This window comes from Vanessa tameamea, chromosome 14 (genome assembly GCF_037043105.1).
Source record: "Vanessa tameamea isolate UH-Manoa-2023 chromosome 14, ilVanTame1 primary haplotype, whole genome shotgun sequence".
Lineage (NCBI taxonomy): Eukaryota > Metazoa > Arthropoda > Insecta > Lepidoptera > Nymphalidae > Vanessa > Vanessa tameamea.
Window position 1 is genome coordinate 6,710,388 of NC_087322.1, and position 18,380 is coordinate 6,728,767.

At 30.4% G+C, this 18,380-nt stretch overlaps 2 protein-coding genes across 29 annotated transcripts in view; one reads left to right on the forward strand and one right to left on the reverse strand.

The window, feature by feature from the left end:
* Positions 1–18,373, reverse strand: part of Gish (gilgamesh) — a 32,991-nt gene extending 14,618 nt beyond the window's left edge. For 15 of the 28 annotated variants that reach the window (XM_026637445.2, XM_064216873.1, XM_026637447.2 and 12 more), the window contains exons 1-7: positions 18,055–18,349; positions 17,278–17,590; positions 12,278–12,435; positions 4,789–4,899; positions 3,312–3,475; positions 2,220–2,334; positions 195–314 (exon numbers count right to left, since the gene is read on the reverse strand). In XM_026637445.2, coding sequence (XP_026493230.1) covers positions 195–314; positions 2,220–2,334; positions 3,312–3,475; positions 4,789–4,899; positions 12,278–12,435; positions 17,278–17,339 — 730 coding nt within the window. In that variant the 5' untranslated portion in view covers positions 17,340–17,590; positions 18,055–18,349. The other 13 variants (XM_026637434.2, XM_064216866.1, XM_026637427.2 and 10 more) reach the window with 13 other exon arrangements.
* Positions 1–18,380, forward strand: part of LOC113398573 (alpha-tocopherol transfer protein-like) — a 176,499-nt gene that overhangs the window by 143,394 nt on the left and 14,725 nt on the right. The gene's annotated exons all lie outside the window — the stretch shown is intronic.

Genomic DNA, 18,380 nt, shown 5'->3' on the forward strand with positions numbered 1-18,380 from the left:
CGCGATTTTCTAAGACTATTCCACCGTAATAATTTCATTGGTGTTTCGGTGGGCTTGAAGATTTCTGCACAGCACGGTCCAATCATAACCACGAATCAGTTACATGAACACAGTGACGCGAAATGGAACCCACGATCTTCGTTTAATATGCTCGGCCGTTTCGACTATTGTAAATGACCATAATGATTACGTACCTTTTCCTAAATGTGTATTTATTGACATGTATCTCGCAGTCCCAGTGAGTGACTTGTGCTCCCGGTATGGGATATGTTTGTTTGTCTCTAAGTCTATATATTCTTTGGCCAAACCGAAATCTGAAATAAATAATACCATCATATTAAGAAATTACGCAGTTTGGTGACTTTATACATATTTTTTATACATATTGACTTTTCTTCATTACAAGTATGTACTTGTGGTCTAAGTAAATATTTCCATCTTCTCAGGTGAAAATAATCTACTTCATGATTTCATACGTACCTGATAGGAGCCACACATAGTAGCCAGCAATAAACCCAGTATTTACCCCAAGCCCATTTTGTATATTGTATAAATATATTCTATGATAGTTCAATTTAGATATTTCGAGATAAATAGCACGTGGGTATAAAATAACACTTAGTATGTATGTATGTCTGTATATATATGTATTTCTATAGTAATTTAAGTGCAGAAATAAGTCTGTCTGTTTTTTTTTTGTCTCATAAGGGCTGCTCTACTGAACCAATCGTAATGAAATGGGAGAAAAAGATAGCCTGTGTCTTGGATAAGTATTTAAGATTTACGGGGAAAAACCGATAGAAGCAGTGTCACGGCAAACAACTAACATAATAATAGACAAAAAATGATTTATAAATAATATCAGTGTAATAAAAACGTGACTAAAAAAAGACTCTTAAAAATGTAATTATACTACTATAAACAAAATTATACATTTCGCTATGGGTTTTAAAATTTACGCTTAACAACAATGATGATCACGTTATAATTTAAAGTCTAGTAACGCGTCATTTTTTTATTAAATATATTTTAGTTATACTTGAGTATAAGTTACTGTTTATAATTTTAGAACTTTCGAGCAGTAGCGATGTCCAGTTTAAAAACATTTACAAAAATGCGTAATACGAGACACAGCTGTATCAGAGTCCGTAGCAAAAAATGATCGTTACTATATTTCAACCACAAACCTCGTTGTAGCAAAGATTGTATTACTTCACAGTTTTCATTGTACCGCGTTACTTAACGACACTTATTGTGCCGGCTTATGTTATCAAGCCATCACAAATGTATTGTTATGTTACGAATAATCTAATGAAATCTAAGTCCTATAAGGTTCCATTACGTTTTTTCGGTTAATAATTTGTCATAGATATAATATATTAAAATATTAATTGTCATCTCTAATTTGTAAATCATAATAGTAGAGAAAACTATATGGTATATATTATATAAAAAATGACAAAGACAATACAGTTTAATAATAGAAAATAAGTTATAAATAAATTATAAGTAAAGTTATGGTTGAATTTCGAACCACTGAGCGAAGAAAAATTAAATATAAATATTCAAAGTGATGTCATACTAACGTCGATAGAATTCAATTCATTAACAGACAAAAAAGAAAACGAACCGAAAGACAGCTGACGCGGTAACGGTTTCCTATCCACATTGTCTGCAGTGTATAATGGGATTACGAAGGTCAAGTGTCTATCGATTCGCGAAAACTGGGCCTTGTGGATTCAAGGTGGCGAGTAAAACTGCGGCACGAATTATACGTTGAATAACATTCGTTATTGCTTATACGAAGTGGCCAATTAAGTTTTTTTTATATACATGACGTCTGACGGTACTATTGTTATTTTCCGTACCCGAAATAGCATTCATATTTTATAATTTTATATTAATGGCTGTGCGGAAAGCAACTCAGTAATTTCATTTATAAATGGACAGTGACCTGAATAACGAATGGTACACAATCGTACACAACGTTTCATCAAAGTAGAATATTCAAATAATAGGCCACTTTTGTCTTGACATACTTACATGTAAAGTAACATTTTAACTTTATGATACAAAAATAAATTAACGCGGATCACGACTACGATATGCCGAGCTAACGTTAACGCGACAGTCCAAAGGTTTCGTTATTACTTAACGCAATATTCCTGAATAATTCTCTTCTTAAGCTCATTAACAAAAGGTAACATAAGTCGACTCACCAATGATGTGAATGATTTTTTCCCTTTTACTTGTAGCTCTACCTATTAAAAAATTCTCGGGCTTCACATCCCGATATATTAGATGTCTCGTGTGGACATATTCGATGCGATGTAACTGTAACAGATGAACATTTATTAGACGTCTTCAATTGCAAATATTAGAATAAATTATCGAGTCTAAGGTTTCGTATCTTTGATCCTAATATATCCCTACGTTTTAAAGGTCAACGACTGTTAATAAACGGCCTAAATGTTGTTAAGGAATAACTACTTAAATAACGATGTATTTTCTTTTTTCGAATATTAATTTAATGACTAGACTCGTTTAAAACTTTCATAAATAAGGCCGTGTGTGTAAACTAATAATAATATTCAATAGAATAATAACACGAATCATTGTCAAAAAGCGTTTTAAACGGAAAGGTTTTTACTGACGTAATATAAATGCACTGTGATTTTAGAAACTCTTTTTTTGAAAATCGAATGAGACGTTAAGATCTGGGTCACATACATACAGAGTTAACGTTAGCCTCATTCGCGGCACCATGAAAAAACAAATCAAAATCGGTGGTACATAAAATATGCCAAAATTCGTATTGAGTGAAGTATGACTAAGACATCTCTAAGCAACAAAGATATGATCATCGACCGATAAGATTTGTGCAAACATATTAGCACTACTTTGCACGATTTGAATAACAGACTATTTTCTGAATAACTGTTTTCGTTCAGAATTTAGATATACTGTAAATGTTTTAACAATGAATTCCAAAGTTTAGCGTATTTTGTAAGCGATTCGTTTTATAATAATACCATTGCAATTTATGTTACAAATGCGCCGTCGTATTATATTATCATAAGTTTTCACATTATTCAAATTTGTTACAACATTTTAAGCCGAAGCAAAACATCTTTCACAAATACGCTTATTTTGAAGTAAATTCTGGGAACAAAATAGTGAAGCAACATTCGAAATAGTTCCTAAATTTTAGTTCTCTCCAATAAAGGTAGGTTATATGCCAAATCTATCCATGTTACTTTAAATGTTTATTTATGGGAAAATTATATAAAATATAATATAACAGAACTTACCAGCTGCATGGCGATCATCAATACAGTCTTTAAAGAGAAGCGACGGCCGCAGAGATCGAATAGATCCTCTAGCGACGGCCCGAGCAGTTCCATGACCAATGCATTGTATTTACCGCAGGGCCCGAAGTAGTAAACTTCTGGGATGCCTTCCGCTGTCGACGGAGCTGTAGGATTCATGAGGGAAAAGGGGAAGGAAAGGAGAAAAAGACGAAAAGATTTAGTACTTACGTTTAACACGCGCGCACATAACATTGCTCTCGCTCGCACCTAGCATAGACACAACACTGAATCCGATATCTATGGCTCACGAGAGCAATGCTCGTACAAATAAAGGTTCTGCGGCGGATGCTAATCAACGTCATGACCATGTTCCGACAAAGATAAAACCACAATCAATATCGGTTGCGGTGTTGTGTCTGAGGAACGCGTTTCTATTGAACGTATAGCGACTTACTAGCTGCATAGCGATCATAAGGACCGTCTTGAGCCTGAACCTTCTTCCGCAGTGAACGAAGAGGTCCTCTAAAGAGGGTCCTAGCAACTCCATGACCATGGCGTTGTAGCGGCCGCCACAAGTACCCAAGTAGTACACTTTTGGTATGCCCTCTGAGCAATAATTTTGAATAAATAACGCGGACTAAATACTCTATCACTATATCACTAGTAGTTTTCGTAGTTGTAGATACCGTACTATATGTATACAGTATTGGCCAAAATATGTACGTAGGATGAAATTGCTGAAGTATATATTTGTTCATAGTGTGTTAGGAAATCTGTACCATATTACAATAAAATCGTTCTATTTCCAACTGAACAGGTGTACTCTACACGTTATTGTTTCTAGTGGCAGAAATATTTTACTCTTATGAAATCTCACTGGAAATGTATACAAACTATTTTGTCTTAAAAATAACGTCTTTGTGTACATCCAATCGTAGCTTTTGGTCGATAGGTAGGAGGAGCAGTAATAAAAATATAATATTCACCTTTTGAATGAGTACATCGCATTGAAAAGAAATTCCACTATCATCATTGATAAGAAAATGGTGAAAGTAATCACTTAATTTTTAATGAAAATACCAGAAAATATATTTAACAATTCAATCGATGATGCGATTGAGTTCCGACACAACAACTATTATCACACTAGTAGAGGAGGTTGACTTAGAGCCAAACTCCTTACAACGATGACTTATGCTAGCATTCGAAGTTTGAATTTTCAACATTCTAAAAATAGAACGAGAGAGCGTTGTCCGAAAACCTTCGAATCAGTAACATTATAGATGATATAAAAAATAAATTAATTAGAATTTTAAATTTTGCAAAATATGTATAATTGATGGATAAATGACGAATATTTATGAATGACGTATATTATTTTATATATCCTTGAAACAAAATATTCCACGATTGAGGCTCCGGATGTATAAAAAACTAAAGTTCTACAATACTTACATAATATACATATTCAACTCACCGTGCGTTCCTAACAGTTTGTAAAATCGGTACTCTAGGTGTAATTGAGGAGCCTTTGATTTCATAGGCTCCATTTTAATCGCTACATGTTCATTGTTGTAGAGATTTTTCCCTGAAAATAAAACATTACATTAAGCACTATTTAAATAGAACAACAAATCTTCAAGATTTACGTTTGACGCAAATTGATTTCCGCGCTTATTCTTAGAAATTACATTATAATTTGTTAAGTGCCTATGAAACACTTGGTGTTGCCATGATAAAAGTGTAATTCACGCCGAACATTAACATTTGAGATAGTCCATAGAGCAGATGCTTTGTTATTGACATTGACTGACATGATATAATACTTTTATTTTTTTATGCCACACGATTTATTTAGATACTCACATTTTCAATATGAATTATCGGATTACTATTAAATAAATTAAAAAAAATAACATTCCTTCCGAAATATGTTACGTAGATATTAGGATTTTTTAAAAAGGCTTAGTTAAATATGTAAACAGAGCACATATTTAAATTTTTGTTATAACATAGATAGGTGGGCGGACAAATGGGCCACCTGGTGCTAAATAGTCAATACTGCTCATAAACATTGGCAATGTAATCAATCCTTACATCGCCAATGCGCCACCAACCTTGGGAACTAAGATTATACCCTTGTATATGCAGTTACACTGGCTCGTTCGCCCTTCAAACCGAAACCCAACAATACTAAGTATTGCTGCTTGGCCGTAGAAAATAACATGATAATTGGGTGACCCAGACGGGATATATGTAGTACTGCCACAATACATATTTCTGAAATTTTAAAATCTCTTCGCCCCCTACCTTACCCTATCGTGACGTCAATGCCACAAGATAACAGTAGAAACCGTTTCAATTGATTATTATTAGATTTATTAGTAACTTTATTTTATTTTTATTATTCATCGAAACTAAACAAAACAACTTAGCCTTTCTCGATGTATCAAACCTGAATATTTATTGTAGCAGTTTATCTGATCTGACTTTACGGTTGACTTAACTTAAATGTTTTCGTCGTACCGCGGCACGACACGATACTATATTATTGTGTACGGCTGTGATATATGCCGTACAACGCTTTTATAATTAACATAACTTAGACGTTAACGCAACTTAGTGGAATTGTGTAACAGAATGTTATTGTCTTTGTAACAAACGTCTCCTATATTTCCTAAAACTGAAAACAAATTACAAGACGATAATGGCCAGTATCCACCGTTAAAAATACATTACCTTAAATAGTAACGAATTACATATAGTAAAAAAAAAACTAATTATTTTCAATTATCTATGGAGGCTTTCGATTTAATGTCGGAGCGGTTAGCGGACACACGGAAAATGTAAATGTAATTTGAAAGCATATATTTGAATCACATTAATAGGATATTTGCGTCTTAAAAGAAGAACTTGGGTCTACTAAAATTATGAAGTGACATGTTCACAATTATTACGTTTACAGAAAAACTAGGGAGGAAAGAGGCACACGATAGTATTCGAAACTCAACTTCCTGATAATACGAAGCGAGTACCTCTTGTGACGTCACACGACTGATTCATTTGCGACACCGTCCATTGTAAAGATCGTCACAATCAGATCTCAATGGTTTCATATCTTATCAGCCGTCAAATAAAATGGAACAATACGACTTGACATCGCTTAACGATTTTACTATTAACAATGTTATCTAAGCATCGACAATTTTCATTAAACATTATTATAATAACGTATTTATTTGTTGTATAATTTAAGTACAACAAAAAATATTATTACACTTCTCAATAGTACGTGTTGGTAATCCCACCTCTAGGCGTACTCTTCTTTTAAGAATAAGGTTTAGAGTTTATTCACCACACCTCTACATTGCGGTATATACACGTAGTATACTGCACCTTGTTTAGATTAAGTATGCTGTCTATTTTTTGTTAGGTGTATATCTATATTACTGTCAATTTCAAGATATTCGTATCTCAAATAAACTTTTTCTCATTATTATTTACTAAATGCTCTTTCACCGCCGAGCACGAGATGAATTATAAACACATAAAAACAGTGGTTAGTAAACACCACCCGCAATCTTCGTTGAAGATTCACGTGTTCTGACCACTGGGCCATATCGCATCGTATTATACTCGATGTCATAAAATGAAATGTATAGTTCTTTTGTTATTATAGTTTCACTTTAAACATGACACAGATTGCTGACGTCATAGCTTATACCGACCACGGGAATAAAGACAAATAAACAATTTCTAACATCGATTTGACACGATACCATTGATTGAGAGCTTGAATAATCTATGACAATCATTATGGATTCGCGAAAAAAATTTCAATGTCAACGAAGCTATTATCGGAACTTCGAAAGTAAAATTAAAGTGGATGTAACTAGTTAAGTGGAATAGTCTTGTATTATTAATAAGGATATATCAATGAAAAACTGTTTGTAGTGCAAAATATATCAGATCTATTAGCAATACGTATATTAAGGTTTATTCTTCCTTCGTTTGGAATAAACCATAGAACCTTATCATAATAGGCTTAATGATAATTTGAGGTTGTATAACACGTTTGTGTATTTTACGCGATTTAGTTGAAAGAATTGTTATGTTCAATGTTAGTTCAGAAAAATTTTTGGTACTAGGCGTTAAATTACGTTGTTGCCCTAATACGGCAATAATATTCTTAATTTAAATGTCTAACGAAAGATTTTATATTTATGGTATGAAACGACATATCAGTTTTTAGTGTAAATGTACTTCAAATCTTGGAGCTCCATTTTAAACTATTTCTATCCAAACCATCGAACTCAAATTTTGGATACACTACTGACGTTAGAGACAAATCACTATATTATATTCGGTTTAATATTCGGATTCAATCAAAGATTATTTTTAAATAAATGTTGAGTGGAATCTAATCATTAAAAAAAATAATAAATTGTGTTTATTAAATTCAAATTACACAACAATGTATCATTTTTGTTTAAAAATAGATTTATAATAAGTATTGAGAGGGCCTAAACTTTACCAATTTCCTTTTTGTAGACGATATTTAGCTTTACTTGCTGTCTTAACAAAAATGTATAATTTATGCTACGTGACATGACAATGACGTCTGATAAATTTTACGAGGAAAAAATTATGTCATATAAACGAAGACACGATCAATGTAATCAGATCTGACCCTTGTCCTCGCAAATTTAGGTCGCAGTGTCATTCATGCTGTCTACGATAATGTCTGGGAAAACATAACGCACACAGAGGATATAATAACAACCTGAATGTTGGCGAGTGATATTTGTTACAGACTATGAAATCATAATAAAATGAATATCATATCTAAGATAAAATAAGATTGTAACAGGCAACGGCTAACTTCGTTATCCGTTCATCCGCATTGTATATTTTTAGAAGAAAAAAGACACGGAAATAGGATGGCGAGTCTGTATGTTCGTCTTTATCTATCTTTTTAATAAGAACTACTTTATTTATTTATATTTTCTTTCAAAAAGCACAAGAGCGGTGAGAAAATTCGAGAATCCGTATAATTCTGGAAATAGCCTGTCTCACGATCATTGTTACCGCCTAAAAGAGTCAAGAGGAATGTTAGTATATATAACGAAAAAAAACATGAACTTCGCAAGTATTGTGTTTTAAAAAAATAAAACATTTACTTTGCTGATTTCAAAAGAATTCAGCCTTAAGAGAATAAAGAAGAGACTGTTTTAATGTAAACAAAACTTACATATGTTTGTTTTTACTTGCAATTGAAGTGACTAATATTTGAAGTTAATTTTGTTTATTTGGAATCTATATTCTTATACTATTATAAAAAAAACATGACTCCAATATTATTGGGAATTGATTGATAAACCATAAGCAGCATATAAAAAACGCAAAAAAATATCTTGATATACTTAAATATTTAACGATAACCCGATTTATGTAGAATGTATCGCATCAAACGTGTTTGTGAACGTATGAATATGAAAAACTAGCTTCATACTTAAGACCTACTTTTTAGACGGTAAAGTTTTCCACGTCTTGCTAACGTGCGCGTCAGACTTTTATTGTTTTTTTATATATTAATATAAAGTATGGGTTAAGAAAATTAAATCAATCCATAAGACTGCCGCGATTTCTATTTTGAATCTTCAGTACATTTAGCTTTGCCTGGGTTGCCTATTAGAAAACAACCATTAACAAAAAACAAGTATATATTCAAGTTGAAATAAACCGAGAGCGTATTTTCAACACTATCTTGGTAGTTTTCAATTGCAGGACAATAATTAATAATTCTTAATAGTAAAGGTCAAAGCCCTTTATGTTTCGGTAGAATAGGAAAGAGATACCTCACACCGTGGGTGTCGTAATCGCCGACTAAGGGAATGTTTGTGTTTAACGCTAAACAAACAATACAGCGTTTAACGTCTCAACAGTATACATTATATGTATGCTAGCGGGATTCCATCCCACGAGTTAGCCGGCGTCAAGCAAGCGGTCAACCGTAAAAAAATGTCAAATGTTTTTTCCTTGCAGTGGTATAAAATAGATTGCGCCGATCCCAAATATATGGGATAAGGGCAAACGATTGATGAATAGTAAAGGTCAACGACTGGAAACACATTACGCTACTTTTATTTATAATGAGTGTCTGAATCACGTATAAATATTCATAATCTGAATACATATTTGGGAGTAGAATATACTAATAGGTGTTACTTACATACAGTCATAGTCAACACCTGTTTTTCCAAAGGATGTCTAATCAACGTAGTCTATTTGCTATTTATTGTTAACAAAGATTAAATAAAAAACATACGAGTATTTCATTAAATTCAATTCTTACTAAATCTCAATAAAAAGGTCCTTGTCTCCTTCGAGTCGGCGTGTATTTTAAACTTAGCGGCGACCCAAATCCGTATCGAAAACATCGTTACAATTATAATTGAGAAAATAAATCATAAATCGACCTATTAGATTCACATGTGCTCGCTTTAATGACATTTCGAATGACGCCAGTTCAATCCAATTCCCATCCCTATATGCAGCCATATAAGTTTCAGGTGTTATAAGCGATAAGAAATCCTATTGTGTAGGTATTAAGGCTTACGTACGTCGTAAATAAAATATACAGTGCGTATCAGTTTATAAATTTAGATCTATAAGCCTTAAAAAAACTACAAACGCATTAACGTGAAGATAAATTCATTTTAAATAACGAAACCGCTTACAAACGAATACGTTCCTCAATATTTCAATGTTAATCTCAGTAAACAGTAAAGTTTACGATTTTACGTTATTATTTACATTAGTAGCTATTCAAAATTCTATTTGAATATATCTGTGGTTAAACCAACAACATATACGTTACAATTAATCATAATGAAACACTTAAATTTAAGCCCAAACAGACTCACAGCCGTATGTTAATATTGATAGTAAGTATTATTATGCCGCTATGCATTGTTACTGTCAAATATAACAAATTATTTAATAATTAGTTTTAAAAGGATTATTTGCAATTAACTAAGACATTTCACATTTTCGATGTATAATTACAAAACAAGTTTTCGTGATATATGTAACACCTAAGCTAGTAATTAATTTAAGTATATAAATAGAACGAAAATTAGAATTACATGACAAAAAAAGAACCTTTGATACTAACGCTTTCTCATCGTCCAATTATTTATCAGTCTCTAAAATATCAACATACCTAAACATCGTTTCAAAGAAATCAAATAAATTATTACAAGGAGGATGAGTCATGTCTTACATCGGAACTTACCTATACACACCCTAGTGAATTATTTATCTTCATTAAATTATCGTTACAGTTATAATTAAATACGTAGGTATATTTATTACTTCTATAATTATATATTTTAAAACTTGTTATGTTTCAAAATGAATGTGATATTATAAGCAACAAACTAAGTCACCGGATAATAAATGTAAGCGAAGCAGTTAGTTTAAAATTAATCTAGCAAGATTGTTACTTGCGAAAAACTTAACGTAGTCATTTAATTACAATAAAACGCATACAATTTTAATAGGTAATTAAGTTAAGCTAGGTTAGTTATAATTTAACATATATTAAACTGTGAAATGCAAATTAAATAGTCCTGCTTCACAATTTTATCGTCAACTAGCAGGATCCGGCAGAGTTTACCCTGTCCCAGATTTTTTTTTCATGTGGAACACTAATTCTTCTTTTAAATGAAAGAAGCCTAAATTATTCCTCACCTATCAGTAAAAGTCTCGGTTAAGTCGTTTCGAGGATTATCAGAAACAAACAGACAGACCGACCGACAAAAATTTGATTATTATTTTTTTGTTTACGTAATACGTAGACATTCATACGCATTTATTAATTTTATATTATTTTGATATGGCAAACAGATACTTTAATTTTATTTATATATCTTTACAATGTCGCTAGATTAATTATAAACTAAAGGTACTTATCCGATGACGTATATATTCGATATTTACAATTTTAATAATAACCAATCAAATGTATCTGTTACAACGTCATCGAGTAAATTGCCTTTATTTAAGACAACCTTTGTAAAAGTACTCAGTAGGGTAAGGATGCAAAAACGAATTGCAAAATCGATTCGACGTCGAACTCGGCTAAGGTTATTATTACTGAACGTATAATGTTATATTAACGGTCTTAACGAGATCGCGAGTTGTCAAGATATTTTAAATCAGAAACAAACTGAGCGTCAACATGTAACCGTTCACGGTTTATAATAATAGCCTTGCATTTCGTACGACGATATCATTGAAAACACCTGTGCGTTATACATTATATCCTTTGATGGTACTGTTACGTTGATATAAAATTTATTTTTCAATATTTTTAATGCGTGATAAAGAAATCAATTTATTCAAAATAGGCAAAGATAAAACAGATCTATTTCTCTTGTGCACGTCAACCGATTTAAAAAAACATGTTCGCTTTATGAAATTTATCCATAATAATTGCGTTCTGTAATATTTTTATTGAAGTGTCGAGTTCGATGTTTAATCTTTTTAAATAGAAACTTATATGAATCAATTTTAGAATCGCATGAATTGGGTCACAAACGCAACAAAGATATCATTGGTAAGATATCTGTAAATTGATTACAAAGCATATTTTTTTGTATTATGTTTTAACAATTTGGTTTGTTTGTTTTTCATTTATTTATCTCATTTTCAATGTATAAGGCAATTAAGATTTTTTTATGATTATACGTATGATAGTTTGCAATGTACATATTATGTGCCTGTCGTATTTTTTCCTTCTTAACTCTTCTACATCTAGACGAAATCTCGTTATGATATAAACATGTCCTTCATACTTATTCTTTTGACATTATTGTGTCTCTATAATTAATTTCTAATCAAATAATGAAGAGTTAAGTATACAAATAGATTTATGTAATTTATACTTTTCACTTTCTTACCGAGTCTGAGTTCACCAAAGTTACCGCAGCCGATCTTTTTGCCGACGCGGAAGTTGGGCCCGACCATAAGGACGCCCGAAGACGAGGTGACGGAATGTCGCGACGTGTGCATCGCGCTGCTTCCGCCCACGCCACGCCCACCCACCGCACCAGTCGCGCTGCAACAGTGTAAAAACCCCCTTATAACAAAATAGTTTACATATCAAACAGAAGAAAGATTATGGAAGTGCTATTTTCACTAATGATTATTCAGTGCATAACTCGCTACTTTCTTGTGCGTAGCATCGATTTATAACCTATTAGGTACAATCAACCGACTTAGGAACCCCGGTATAGGTAGATTTTGTTCAAACCTTGGTTCCAATGCACTGGCCTTAATTTAATTATAGAGGAAAATCATTGTCAATAAGGTTGGTCAAATCAAAGTATAGTTTTCCTTTACTTTTGTGAAAGAAAATAAAAACACAAAATTTCCATACCCATAGGCCATAAGTCTTCCACAGCCCACCATCGAGAAATTTAAATTCTGAACAATAAATTCATTTGATCATTATACATATTGAATTTAAACAACATAGAACATTAGAATGATCGCCAAATATTTGTATTGCATATGCGTGTATCTTCCCCTCTATGTCCTTAGCTATAAGATTCAATATTATTAATATAATTTGATGGTAACGCCCTCTAAATATAATCTTGACAATGAATTTCATACCATTATATCTTTTAGTAAACAAACTATTTTATCGAATACAATACCTTATTTCTTTCGTATATTTAATTATATAATGTAATCAATGAAACATATTTTTCAATCATGAGATATCACTGAATAAATTGCTTCTTTTGTCTTATTGACGGACAAAGGAAATAATGCTGAATGCAATTTCCCATAATATATATTTGAATTATATATCTAGTGAGACTAATATGAATAGTTTTGATATAAACATTGTACTATACAAATAAATTTAATGAATAACAAAAAATAAATGATAATAATATAAACAAGAGATTGCATAGGATTCTAAAAATACTTAAATATATGGAAAGGAATTACAACTTCAAATAGTTAGTAATATATTAATGAAAAATAATATTATTGAAACTAATGAATGACACATGATTGGTTCAACAAGTTCACTGACATAGTTCAAGGTTAGTTTATATATTCAATAGGATTCATATTTAAACATGATCCAATACTGTCTTAATCAAACTCAAATATGAATGTGATAGTTGTTAAACATATACAAAAATTCAAATAATATCATTGCACAAATTATTTTACTTTTAATATTTAAAAATCATCCATATTAATGCAAAACCAGAAAAGTAATTTTTTTGTAATAATGTAAGATATATTATTATTATTATTAATTGATTAGATTGATTATGAGGTATTTCATTTTTATTAAGTCACTAATGACTTTACTTACAAACATTGTTTAGGTTATATTTATAATTAGTAACCAATAGTAACTCTAATTTCTCTCTCACTCATCAGAAATCTGATTCTTCTTCTGAGTGCTGTGACTTCTTCTATTCAATAGAAGAAGACAAAGCAGTGTAACTATTCATCCCTAAACAAAATTTGTAGTTAAAGCCATAAGTATATATATGTCACTGGATAATTGTAAGTACTGTTCTTTTCTAATAAATCAAGTGAGATAATACACTATAGAAAAATGGCAAAAGAAACATTCAGTTACAATGACAGGGGTTCCTGTCTGATGGTTATCACCAACATTTTAAACACACTAACCTAAATGATTATATATAAAATAACTAAACAACATTTTAGCTGTTTCTAAGGTGTACTCCATTCACAATTTTTCAACAGTTTATAATATCACTAGATTTATTATAATCTAACAGTATTTACAATTATCTGATGACATACATTGAGTTCTGTTATGAATACATTTATTTTACTTTCAACTTATTTTTATTGAAGAAATAATTCAGAAATAGCAAGGACTTTAATTGAACTAATTGTTTGAGTAAGGAGAAAGCTTGTTTAACTTCATGTTTAGATTGATTGCTATTAATCACCCTAAACTAGGTACAATCAATTATTAAAATTTTCACTTTCTATTTTTAGCATATCTATCTCATAATAAAAATATTTCATATGGAACTACAAAGTACATAGGTAAATTTATTTATTTTTGCAGCAATTCAACTAATACTTTATGAATTTACAATAAAAGAAGCAGTAAGTGTTGGTATATAATGTTACAAATGTAAGCATGGAGCCATTCAATAAAGTTAAGTTTTAAGTTAAGATGTTTAGACATAGTATATGCTACATGCTAGGAGTAATCTTGTAAATGGCCAGACAATGAAGCATTATTCTATTTTAATTATAATTATTCCCATGATAATTATTTTCTTCAGTTCTATTTCATTCAAATATAAACAATATAAATGTAAGAACATTTAGCCCCAAACAAATTATTCTTTGGAGATATAATGTTACAAATACACCATAATCAAGTTAAGTATACATTGACTGCAATGAATCATACCAACCGTTATTGGCATTGAGTCTAAAAGTGAAAGTTACTTGATGCACTTCCATTGAGTGCACACTAAAAAATATTATAGTCAAATTTTATTAAGATTCCAAGTTATTGTTTAATTTGTTTTACATTACAATGTGTAGGTATTTTTATTGGCTCATGAATATACTTATAATTGTAAGTGTTTCAAATTAAGATTTGAAGAACAAAACAAGAAGTATTTATTGCAAACAGTTGTCTTTTTTATTTTTTTGTTGTTTAAATACTTACTTTATTGATATGATGATTTCAATTTCGATTGGACTTTTTTTTTATTATTATTATACTATTTATAACAATTGTGATTTAAGCAAGATTTGTTTATATTTTTAAACTCTTCATTAGTATGTACATATACATTTTTATTAAAACTACACAAATACTTTCAAACAAAACAATCGTGACACCTACAGATCTAAACTTTAGAAAGTGTATGTGTTTATTTTATTTATATTCATATTTAATATTAGATTATATAAAGGAATCAACAGATAATGGTTGAAAATTAAGTAGTAAATAATACTTACAATTTTCTATGCATTACCAGTTTTTATATAATTGAATATCTTGTCTGAATCCTGTTTAAAACACATACTTATTGTACTATTATACCCATCACTTCTGCTTGAGTCACATGTCAAATTTATGCCAAGATACATGGCTCACGAGATTTCACTTATTATTGTTGAGCAATTTTAAATTATGAATCAATAATCATTTACTACATCACATTTATCTGTATTGTTAGTATTTTTATGCTAACACAACATTTTGTTGAATGTATTGAACAATATTGAATACAAATTTATATAGGAGATAACAAAGTTATGTTTTTATTAAGAAGCCTTATCAAGAGTATTGTGTGAGATACAAGATGTTTACATATTGTGATTCACTAACATATCTATTTATAATATTAGTAACATGTACATTACATATATGCACTGACTTGTATGTTTCTACAAACTGTTTCCTGACTTTCATGGGTCATATATTCGAAACTTGTGATAGGATTTTTATATATAGATTGTTTTATCTATTTAAATACAGATGGTGATGATAATAGAGATATGATAACATTTCTGTTTAAGATGATATTTTCATTACTGTTATAATATATTCGCGTACAATTTAAATATTATGAGAACAAAAATAACTATTCAATATTGATTACAACCAAATTGCTATTTATTAAGTAAATGTAATTCAAAGGTGCTTAAAGAAATATATTTCTTGATTTTTTTTTTTATTTTAGTGTTAATATTATATATATTGCAATTGAAGAAATTATATTATGAAACAAAAAGGCTCTATTTTTATTTATTTGTTGTTATAGTTGTTAGTTATTCACAGAACCTAATTGATATTAGCATTAAAACTATTCTTGTTTTAAAATAAAACAAAATTTGTGAAAAATAATAATAAAATGTAAAAAAAACAATGATAGAATATGACATATGACATATATGACGTACAATTATAAAGTAAAATTAGACATGAAACATTTTTCTATTTTTTGACCTCAAAAGCTGTGGTTGTAAGCAAGTATTTGTTTAAAGGTCTATAATTTGTTTAATCAAATTGTAAGGATGAACTAAAATTGCTCAAAAATAATTGTCTTTTAAACCAAGCCCTATTATATTTAGGAATTTATATTTTTGAAGTCTGATTTTTTATAATTATATAACATTAAAGTGTCAACATAGTGCAACTACTTCTTTTTTAAATAAAATTTTGTTTGAATTACAATATTCTTCAATGTATTGTTACTTGCCTATTTTAATATTCTTGAAATGTTTCTTTTAATTTACTATGTCAGTAACATTCATTTTTATCATAACAATGATTTGCTAAAAATTAAAAATGAATGTCATTCTATAATGATTACTATTAGTGATGAGAAAAAGTAATATGTTCAATAACAATGACTAATGTATTGATAACATGAATTAAATGAGAAGTATTAAACCAGTCTGTTTACTTAAATTTCACATGAAGCTCAATATTATAGAAAATATTTAATAAAACAACGTGGTATCATTTCAAAGTAACTTTAAAAATTTTTGGCACTTCTATAGATTTATTTTAGATATATTCTTACTACACAAGTTATTTCATAATTTACTCCTTACTCATAATTGATATCTTTACATTTTATACTAGTGTTATTACTCATTTTAGGTATTTTTAGCCTATCTGTATTCAAATCTAGTATAGAGATTAAATTTTTTAATTAGTGTTTTGAATATTACATTTCTTTATCATTATCAGATTGAAATTGTATTACTACAGTGAAATATGACTGTCATGAATGTTGGTGGTACATGTTCAGTTGATATTATACAGCAATACTTAAGAAGCATAAAAACTGGATCTACTTGAAAAATATGAAGCACACTACCCTATCAATGATAATTAAAGAAATATCCTTACGTGGAAGTTCTTTTGTCGTCGCTCTGACGTTCCTTGTCCTTGTTACCCTCACGCTTATTCATAATATATGTTATGATGTGCAGGCACTAAGCCCAACACCCCCGTTCACTCCCAGAGCCCACCGTCAGTCGGGGCCGCACCACGCCGTAGTCCATGTCACAGCCTCCAACCACTGCACTGCAATCTCGCCATTCCACTGCACACACCACCAATCCAGACCCGACACTTTTATATATATTGCTATTTTTATTTCTCTTTTGACACAGCAAACACTACACTATTTAGAATTTATCTTAAAATCATTTTTGTCACACTGTAACCACAATAAAGATGTTTCGGCGACTCGCGAATCGACTGTTCAATAATGGTAAACCTTTAAGTAATAGATGACTATTCTTTTAACTGATAATGACTTCTGATAATTTTGATACAATACAATAGGAAAGGAACGAAAATTATTATAGGTCGCCGTTCCACTGTTATGTTCACTGAAGAGTAACAACAAGCAATGTAGGTGGTACAATCTATACCAGTCCAATGAATAAATTTAACCTTAGGGCGTTGTATAACGCCTTAATTAATGTTAGTCGATGTTAAAAGTGAAAAAACAATCGGAAAAACTTAACAATTGACAGGTCTTCTATGTGGGAAGTCAACCCAAATAAAATTATCTGTCGGCACTATTCGTATTGCAACAGATTTATTAGAAGTATTCCTTATACTGAAGCTCACGGCTCTTAATGCGATTAAATTAGTAAGCAAATAAAAACACAGTACGTAATTTATGATTAGCTTCACAACGTCGCCGAAACATCAAATTTCAAATGGACATTTGTCCTGATAAAAAAGTTTAGGTTTTGTAATGGCCACCAATGGTACACTTTATTCACTTTTATAACTGTAATTTATTAATCCTGTTTTTTTAATGAATAAATTGAGAAATTAGATTATCTAAAACTTTACTCAAATATATACCATCTAACGACAAAATTTCATGGTTAAAAAATATTATTTCAAAGAATAATCACTGAAATATCGCCATTCGGCGCATGCGCAAACTTGTAGTGAAAGATGTTGCTATATCAAAATTAAATAATTTGAAG